We start from the raw sequence: 10459 nt of genomic DNA, 5'->3' as shown, positions 1-10459 counted from the left end.
TGTGTGTGTGTGTGTGTGTGTGTGTGTGTGTGTGTGCGCGTGCGCGCGCGTGCGTGCGTGTGTGCGTGCGTGCTTGCGTGCGTGCGTGCGTGTGTGTGTGTGTGTGTACTTTACAACAGGTCTGTGTGGTGTGTCAAAGCTCCGCCCCTTACCAGACCAGCTGACAGAAAGCAGGAAACAGAGACTCATTCTCCTCACTGTCGACACACAGAGAGAGATAGATAAGATTCACCTTCAGATCATACACACATCTTCCAGTGAGGGAGGACACACTGTCTATCAGGAGTGAATACTGAACCAGAGCACTGGAACCTGCTGCTGACTCTGTCAGCTGAATGGACTTTAACAAGAACCAGGATTCAAAGTGAAAGTAAACTTCAGGGAGCATTCAGAGGGACCAAGACTGACTGGTTGATTTTCTGTGTTTGTTGCTTCAACTCAGAGACAAAATGGCTTACAAGTTGTCTCACCCAGAAGAGGATTATTCCTGTGCTGTGTGTTGTGACATCTTTAAAGATCCTGTTCTCCTGTCATGTAGCCACAGCTTCTGTAAAACCTGTCTGCAGGAATGGTGGAGAGAGAAGGTAATAAAGGAATGTCCAGTTTGTAAGGAGAGACATTCAGTGGATCCACCCAGAAACCTGGCTCTGAAGAACCTGTGTGAGGCCTTCATACAGGAGAGACATCAGAGAGCTTCAGGGTCTGAGGTTCTCTGCAGTCTGCATGCTGAGAAACTCAAACTCTTCTGTCTTGAATGTCAACAGCCAGTGTGTGTTGTGTGTCGAGATTCTAAAAAACACACCAACCACAGTTTCAGACCCATTGATGAAGCTGCCCTGGATCACAAGGAGGAAGTCCTGAAATTATTAAAGCCTTTACAGGAGAAACTGGAGGTCTTAAATGAAGTTAAAACAAACTATGATCAAACAGCAGAACACATTAAGGTCCAGACCCAGCAAACAGAGATGCAGATGAAGGAACAGTTTAAGAAGCTTCATCAGTTTCTACAAGAGGAAGAGGAGGTCAGGATCACTGCACTGAGGGAGGAAGAGCAGCAGAAGAGTCAGATGATGAAGGAGAAGATTGAGGGTCTGAACAGTGAAATATCATCCCTTTCAGACAAAATCAGAGCCGTAGAGGAGGATCTGAGAGCTGAACACATCTCATTCCTAAAGAACTACAAGACAACAATGGAAAAAGTCCAGTTCACACTACAGGACCCACAGCCGGTCTCAGGAGCACTGATAGATGAGGTCAAACACCTGGGTAAGCTGACCTTCAGAGTCTGGGACAAGATGAAGGACATTGTCTCCTACACTCCTGTCATTCTGGACCCCAACACTGCCCATACAGATCTCATCCTATCTGATGATCTGACCAGTGTGAGATGTGGAGATGAACAGCAGCTTCCTGACAACCCAGAGAGGTTTGACTACTGGCCCTGTGTCCTGGGTTCTGAGGGCTTTAACTCTGGGACTCACAGCTGGGATGTTGAGGTTGGAGACAATACAAACTGGACAATAGGTGTGTTAGGAGAGTCTTCTCAGAGGAAGGGAGACGAAGAGGGTCAATACTGGAGAATAAGGTGTTATCAAGTTACGTACACAGCACTCTCCTCACCAGGGTCAGAAACTGATCTCTCAGTGAAGCAGAAACCCCAGAGGATCAGAGTCCAGCTGGACTGGAACAGAGGAACGCTGTCATTCTCTGATCCTGATACTAACACACACTTACACACATTCACACACACTTTCACTGACACACTCTATCCATTCATTGGTAATGCTCATACTCTCCCTCAGATGTTGCCTTGTAAAGTCAGTGTAACTCTGGGATAACATAGTTAGACATGATGATGATGATGATGATGATGATGATGATGATGATGATGATGGTGATGATGATGATGGCGTAAAAATGAAGTAGAAAAACTACTAAGACTACTAAGAGTAATATTACTCAATCAATTGTAATGGTTTTAGGTATAAAGTTAATGAATCGTAACAATGTTGAGATGGGGTACTTCACTATAGATTTTTTTGCGACCAATATGATACTTTTACTGCTTCTACACAGCTTTCTCACAAAATATAGAATCATCTCTTTGGATGCATCTCAAATGGTTTCATTTTACAATTTCATTATTTTCTTTTTCTTTTTTAGGTAGGCTAATTGTTTTATATAGGGTGTAGAGAGATGAGGTTAGGGGTAGAAAGCATGCAACACTTGACTCCAACTGCAATCAAACTGGCATCCATTTGGTCCACTCTGTGACTATTCACCAACCAGTAACCTTAAAACAATTAAGCACTATGGCTGATTTATTTACTCTGATTTCTAATGTAGTTATAGATCTGAAAATGAATTTGTATGTGAAGAAATAATTTGAAATCAAATAAACATCTACCATCTCTTGTGTGATTAAAATATGACATTTTACATGGTTAGCAGGTCAGTATGTTAACATTTTTATTTTAATTATGAACTTTAATTATTTTAGACTATGAACTGGGCCAGTACATTTAAAGTGTGTTATCATTAGACTAATACAATGATAACACCATAATAAAAGATTAAAACAATTGATTTGTTCAAACTAAATGTGCACTAAATGTAAGAGTGTTTCTGGGATGTAGACTTCTGGAGGTATTGTAGGTCCAAACGTTAAAGCCTCACTATATGTAACTTATTTTTAATTAATAAAATATAATGTTGTCCAATCTGTATGGTAGAGTATATTAATACAATATAACTTATACAATTGGGGTGGTTGTATTTGGTCTCTCTTCTCTTCTATTGAGACATTTAGGTCGTGTCAAAGGTCATGTCTCACCTATAGACACAGGATCTGACACAAATTTTGACCTGATGGTCAAGATTCAATTTATCCCCTGAGCAAGCAGGCAGGCTCTATTAGCTCAATGATAAAAATGTTAGCACTTGCGCAGGACACCGGGTTCAAATCCAGGGTAGGAGAGGGAAGTTACAGTGCAGCTTTAATTGATTTGATACTATGTGACAAGACTCTTTTGAAGTGCCATTTGATTAAAGAATATACGTTCAATACGTTTTGAACGCAAAACGTATTGACAGTTGAGAATATGTAATTTTCTTCCATGGGATTATGTGAAGTACATTGAAAAAACAGCAGGGGAACATTTACCTTGATATTAATGGATCCAGTAAGTACAAAAATCTAATCCTTGAATTCATTGAAGTCAGTTGAAGGCTGCAGGACATAATGACAAGTTCACATTCTATGACCTATCAGAGAGATATCATCCCTGCTGAATATCAATTGTGTCATATCAGATTAGCATGTCATATAAGATATTCATCCTCTCGCGATGATTGTGTTGTTTTAGAATTTCCAATTTGGAAATATATCACATAATGATACGTATTTTTATATATTTTTAAAATATATAAAAATACATATCATTATGTGATATAAAAATATATAAAATATTATTTTATATATTTTTATATCACATAATGATATGTATTTTTTTTAAGTGTATGCGGCCTTCCATCTGGCTGCTATTTCTGGTGAATGTGAAAGTGCACGCACACAAGCTCACAAGCATGAAGCAAGAAAGGTTACCTCTGCCGTCCTTGTAAAGCTAACTGTGTGGTGCTTCCTTCCATGATTTGTGAAATATGATACAGTGTTGATTTAAAGCTCCATGGTTTGCATTGCATCTGACTTTGGTGTGGGAATTCAAGCTCTTAAATCAATTATCTATGACAATGATTCATTTTGTTTGAAGTCTTGAATGTTAAAACCCTAAATTCCACTCTGTATGACAATTGTTTTATACTGTAAATGTTGTTTAAGTGGTAGCGGATTTCAATCTATTACTGAATTAGAATAGGACATTTACTATTTTAAATAATTATCCCTTGTGTTTGTAAGTCAGTTAATCACCATTATGATATCTTAAAAAATAAAGAGGGCTGGTTGGATGAAGATGATTATGCTTAATGTATACTCTGTCCTATAAATAAGTATAAATCAGGCTTTAGGATTGGTTACATGGAGTAGTACAGTGTAGTACAGTGGAGCAGTTTAGCACATGATCATCAGCTATTTTCACACAAAAAACATCATGAATGCAGCATCCAATCTACCCCAAATGTTATTTTTCTTCAGTCATTCCCCGGATCCCGATAACTGCAACCCACAACTTGCATCGGGCCAACCACACTTTGTCATTTCTCTAAATTGTCTGTTTGTATTACTTTAATTAATCTGAGTTCCCAGAAGTTTTCGCCAGCTCTGGCGAGGAACTGACTGTCACTGATCAGCTGGTTGCTGTGTTTGGCTGACTGCTCTAAATGGTTAATTATTTTATGTCATTTTGGACAGACATTGTCAGCCACTGTTACATTCCCGCCCTGATTTGAGGTCTCAGTCTGACCCTGTACAAATATAATTGATAGGCATTAATGATCAGCACCATTTATCATAGTAGCCTTAACCCCCATTTCCTTGTGCCTTTTCACACATGCACAGAACACCAAAGCAATATGCAGCACACACACAACGGTGGAGGAGGGAGGAGTGTGCCCCCTGGTGGAGATTTGCTTCCTACTGAGAGACAATTTCTAGTGTTCAAGCTTATGCACATCGATTCATAGATGTATTCAGGACAGGGTGGAACTTATAAACTATCACACGTGTTGGGCTTTGTGACATGCGGTCGATGTGTTTGTCTGATAGATGATTCACCAAATTGTATACACATTCAGTCTTTTACACTAATTTATTGGTAGGCTTGCATTCCTCATTAACTTTATACCTACAATACTACCATGTAGCTATGACTGAATACAAGCTGAGGATGAAAAGTCTGTTCCATAAGCTCCATTTAGAATGTGTCAGATCATGACTGCCTCTTTCTTGTCTTCTTGATGTGACTGTGTGTGTCTTGATGGCCTCGTCTGCATCATGGTGAAAAACACGACAACTGATACTGTGTGTAGAAACATCATGAACAAGACACTGCACCCAACTGCTCCTGATGAGCAGGGCAAGCAGGCAGGTGACTTAAATACATGAATGCCTCTATTGTCGGTGGGTGAAAGGGTTAATGTGAGGCGACCTTTGAACAGTCCAGATACAATAAAAAAAAAAAAAAAAAAAAAAAACATTCCGCGCCCGTTGTTCCCTGTCTGTAGCCTACTAAATATATTATAATAAAATGCGTAGGCCTGTCTGACTTTGATCAATCTCATACAACCAATTTAATGTGTGTAGCATAGTAGCATACAGTATTATGTTTGATTCAGGGTGTGTGTGTGTGTGTGTGTGTGTGTGTGTGAGAGAGAGAGAGAGAGAGAGAGAGAAATAGAGTGCATAAATCACATCTGCTCTGTTGTGTGTCAAAGCTCCGCCCCCTACCAGACTCAGCCGACAAAAAGCCAGGGTATAATTAAGAAGGTACAATCGACCTATAGACCATGCAGACGCCATTGACATGAATGGGAGACAAAACAGGGAACCAGAAGTTTGGTGAAATGCATTGAAGTCTAGCAGCTGGATGGCCAGCTTGTGAGCAAAAACTATTTCTGAACGATTGCGTCCTTTGTCAGTTAATTGGTTCAGGAATATTGGAAGACATAACAGGTTGTTTTCCAATCAATTGTTTTAAAACTAAACACCAGCATGTATCTTTCTGGCAGTGTTGCCAGATTTTGTGAGAGAAATAAGCAACCAGGTTTAGGAAAACAAGCTCAAAAGAAGCAACTAGGTCACTAGGTCATTATGAGCACTTTAAACCTATGTTTAAAGTGTTTAAAAATAGCCGATCTACGTGAGCTTGTAGATTTGCTGTTTTAAAAAAATCTTCAAATAAAATGTGGAATATTTGTAAGATTTTTGAAACAACACAAAACAATTTCAAATACACAGTGGTGGAAAGAGTACTCAAACTCTGTCTGCCCCCCAGACAGTTTTTAAGTTGCTCGATTCAGTATTTAGACATTTGATATTCATTTTATCAGACACGCCCCCTTCCTATACAAACCCATTGTAACTTCAAACTCCATTTTAACCATGTTAGATTCATCAAAAACACCCGTCCTTGGTTCTGGTGACTCACCCTGCCCCCCTAATACGCGAGGGGGCCGTTTTTTCAATTACTTTTTCATTTATTTTAAATATATTTTTTTGAAAATTTTATATAATAAAATACAATAAAAAAATAAAAAATAAATGAAAAAAAATATCGGAAAAACACGGCCCCCTCACGCATTAGGATGGCAGGGTGAGGACCAAGGACGGGTGTTTTCGACGAATCTAACCTGGTTAAAATGGAGTTTGAAGTTACAATGGGTTTGTATAGGAAGGGGGTCTGATAAAAATGAATATCAAATACATAAATACTGAATCGAGCAACTTAAAAACTGTCTGGGGGGCTCACAAAGGCCTGAGTAGATGATAAAATGACCAAAAGTTTTTTTGAAAGTGAAATATCCCTTTAAGTAAAAGTACCAATACTGCAATATAGAAGTACTCAGTTACAAGTAAAAGTCCAAAATTAAAAATGTACTTGAGTAAAAGTACAAAAGTATTGGCATCAAAATGTACTTAAAGTACCAAAAGTAAAAGTACTAAATGTTTGAAAATAGCAGATCTACAAGCTCACAACGCATCGCGATGCGAAGTGTTGTGAGCTTGTAGATCGTCTATTTTCAAATAGCCTATATAAAATAGGGCTGAAGTGGTTCATGTATGTTTCATAATAATATCATAATTTATATCTGAAAAGTAACTAGTAACTAAAGTTTTCAAATAATTGTAGTGGAATAAAAGTACAATATTTGCCTCTGAGATGTAGTGGAGTAGAAGTAAAAGTATTGGAAATTGGAAATACTCAAGTAAAGTACAAATACCTCAAAATTGTACTTAAGTACAGTACTTAAGTAAATGTACTTAGTTACTTTCCACCACATCATTTTGGGGTCCATGACATAAATATTTGAGAACCCACTAGGTTAAAATAATTAAAAAATTGTAAAGCAAGCCCAAATAAGCAACTACACTTTAGAAACATGCCACAAGAAACACAACCCGCAACTACCAATATTTCTTCACAGAAAAATAAGCCCAAAGTCGCTTATAGCGGTCATGGCAACACTGGTTTCTTCTGGCTCTGCAGTATCGATACTTTAGCATGTTCAGAAACTTACTTTATGCTCTTTAGATAGATCAATAAATTCATACAGTGTACCCATCGAAAAACAACACAGCAGAAAACAATGTGTGATATGTTTTCTTTTATTTTCCTGGACCGAGTATTTCACAAAGGTTGCAGTCGTTCAGAAATAATATTTGTTCTAAGCTGGTCCACCATGGCTCTCATAGGCCCCAATGTGTTCCAGGGCTGCGGTTTGGCTCCCTGCTGACGAAAATGACTTAAATGGCTGTACCTTCTTTTTATATACCTTGACAGAAAGCAGGAAACAGAGACTCATACTCCTCACTGTCGACACGCGACACAGACACAGAGAGACAGTTAGATTCGCCTTCAAATCAAACACACAACTTCCAGTGAGGGAGGAAAGACTGTCTTTCCACAGCTGGACCACTGGAACCTCCTGCTGACTCTGTCAGCTGAATGGACTTTAAAAAGAACCAGGATTTAAAGTGAAGGTAAACTTCAGGGAACATTCAGGGGGACTAAGACTGATTTCCTGTTTTGAGTGTTTGTAGTTTCACTCAGAGACAAAATGGCTTGCAAGTCGGCTCTTTCAGAAGATGATTATTCCTGTCCTGTGTGTTGTGACATCTTTAAAGATCCTGTTCTCCTGTCATGTAGCCACAGCTTCTGTAAAGCCTGTCTGCAGGAATGGTGGAGAGAGAAGGTAATAAAGGATTGTCCAGTTTGTAAGGAGAGACATTCAGTAGATCCACCCAGAAACCTGGCTCTGAAGAACCTGTGTGAGGCCTTCATACAGGAGAGACATCAGAGAGCTTCAACAGGGTCTGAGGTAGTCTGCATGCTGAGAAACTCAAACTGTTCTGTCTGAAATGTCAACAGCCAGTGTGTGTTGTGTGTCGAGATTCAAAAAAACACACCAACCACAGATTCAGACCCATTGATGAAGCTGCAGTGTATCACAAGAATAAAGTCCAGAAATCTCTGAAGCCTTTACAGGAGAAACTGGAGGTCTTTAATGAAGTTAAAACAAACTATGATCAAACAGCAGAACACATTAAGGTCCGGGCCCGGCACGCAGAGATGCAGATGAAGGAACAGTTTAAGAAGCTTCATCAGTTTCTACAAGAGGAAGAGGAGGCCAGGATATCTGTACTGAGGGAGGAAGAGCAGCAGAAGAGTCAGATGATGAAGGAGAAGATTGAGGGTCTGAACAGAGACATGTCAACCCTTTCAGAGACAATCAGAGCCGTAGAGGACGCGCTGAGAGTTGAAGACATCTCATTGCTGCAGAACTCCAAGACCACAATGAAAAGAGTCCAGTTAAAATTGCAAACCCCACAGCTGGTCTCAGGAGCACTGATAGACGAGGTTAAACACCTGGGTAACCTGACCTTCAGAGTCTGGGACAAGATGAAGGACATTGTCTCCTACACTCCTGTCATTCTGGACCCCAACACTGCCCATCCATATCTCATCCTATCTGATGATCTGACCAGTGTGAGACTTGGAGAGAAACAGCAGCTTCCTGACAACCCAGAGAGGTTTGACACATGGATCCGTGTCGTGGGTTCTGAGGGCTTTAACTCAGGGAGTCACAGCTGGGATGTTGAGGTTGGAGACAATCCACGCTGGAGACTAGGTATGTCAGCAGAGTCTTACCAGAGAAAGGGTGACAGCGGGGGTCAAATTTGGAGCATATTATTCTGTGATGGTGAATACAGAGCACAATCTTCATCAGGGTCAGTTACTGTTCTCTCATTGAAGCAGAACCCCCAGAGGATAAGAGTGAGGCTGGACTGGACTGAAGGAAAGCTGTCATTCTCTGATCCTGATACTAACACACACATACGCACCTTCACACACACTTTCACCGACACACTCTTTCCATTCATTGGTACTGATCATACTTCTAATACTCTTAAGATGTTGCCATGGAAGATCAGTGTAACTCTGGAAGAACAATGTTAGACATGATGATGATGATGATGATGACAAACTAAGGAGATATCATCAACATATCTTGGTGATGATGATGTCATGTTATGGATCATATCTACTGCCTATATTCAATAATCAGTAATTGTAAAGTTACAGACCATAGCTAGTGTCCACTGTCTATTATACCTGTTCTAGTAATTCTAATTTCTATTGTAAATATGTGTTGGGGGTTTAAGGTATACATTAAATCAACAGTAATAATGTTGACGAGTTGGTGTACTTTATCATACAATGTACCAGACTAATATGATACTTTTATTGTTGTACTTCCACATTTACTCATAAAATATAGAATCACTTGGATACATCTAAAAAAGTTTTAATGAAAAAAATCATTGATTATGTTTTAGTTTTTTCAGGGGTTTTCAGGTTTTTTTCCCCCCTCGTCTCAGGCTTTGGTCTATTATATATGTTAAGTGCCTTGAGAAAACTTGTTATGATTCTGTACAACATTTGAATTTAATTGAAATTGAAGTGTGTTATCACTTGACTCCCTGAAAATACAATGAAAACACCATAATAAAATATTAAAATACTAAAACAGTTTATTTGGTAAAGCTGTACCCAGTGTGTTTCTGAGGTGTAGACTTCTGGAGGTATTGTGGGTCTAAGGGTTAATTTATACTTTGTCAAATGACCCTTTTTATAACATCACTTGACAAAACGATGTGCTTTAACTCAAAAAGTGTTTACTGACGTATTCAGTTGAGACTACGTCATTTTCCTCCATGGTAAATACATTGAACAGCAGGGGAACATCTAAAAATGTATGAGGCCTTCCATCTGGCTGCTATATCTAGTGAATTTGAGCACATATGCACACAAGCATGAAGCAAGCAAAGTTACCTCTGCCGTCCTTGTCAAGTTAACAGTTAACTGTGTGGCGCCTCCGTCCATGATTTGCGAAATAGGATTCTGTGTTGATTTAAAGCTCCAAGTGTTGTATTGCATCGGACTTTAATGTGGGGATTCAAGTTCTAAAATCAATTCTCTATGACAATGATTCAATTTGTTTTAAGTTTTGAATGTTAAAGCCCTAAATTTCACTCTGTATGACAATTGTTGCTCTAAATGTTTTTTAAGAGGTAGATGATTTCAATCTATTACTGAAGAATAGGACATTTACTATTTGAAATAATTATGCCTTGTGTTTGTAAGTCAGTTAACCACCATATGATCAATCTTAAAAAATAAAGAGGGCTGGTTGGATGAAAATGATTATATTATATATATATATATATATATATATATATATAGTATTATATTTGTATAGATAAGTATAAATCAGGCTTTAG

The 10459-nt window shown here is 38.8% G+C and overlaps 1 protein-coding gene and 1 pseudogene across 2 annotated transcripts; both read left to right on the top strand.

The window, feature by feature from the left end:
- Positions 1 to 211: 211 nt before the first annotated feature.
- Positions 212 to 2395, top strand: LOC308097894 (E3 ubiquitin-protein ligase TRIM39-like). The gene has a single exon (XM_080446004.1). It carries the CDS (start codon positions 450 to 452, stop codon positions 1836 to 1838), a length of 1389 nt encoding a protein of 462 aa, XP_080302130.1. The 5' UTR covers positions 212 to 449; the 3' UTR covers positions 1839 to 2395.
- A 5119-nt stretch (positions 2396 to 7514) lies between these two features.
- LOC308097892 (nuclear factor 7, ovary-like) lies at positions 7515 to 9658 on the top strand (annotated as a pseudogene). Its single transcript has one exon. The product of its transcript is annotated as a nuclear factor 7, ovary-like (transcript).
- The last annotated feature ends 801 nt before the right edge of the window (positions 9659 to 10459 follow it).

This window comes from Gymnoscopelus braueri (assembly GCF_963280865.1).
Source record: "Gymnoscopelus braueri genome assembly, chromosome: 13".
In the NCBI taxonomy this organism is placed as follows: Eukaryota; Metazoa; Chordata; class Actinopteri; order Myctophiformes; family Myctophidae; genus Gymnoscopelus; species Gymnoscopelus braueri.
The sequence above is the reverse complement of the archived record's forward strand: the minus strand, read 5'-3'. Positions and strand labels throughout refer to the sequence as shown.

Excerpts from the sequence above, each read along its gene's own strand:
- LOC308097894 (XM_080446004.1), top strand. The coding sequence starts at position 450 with ATGGCTTACAAGTTGTCTCACCCAGAAGAGGATTATTCCTGTGCTGTG.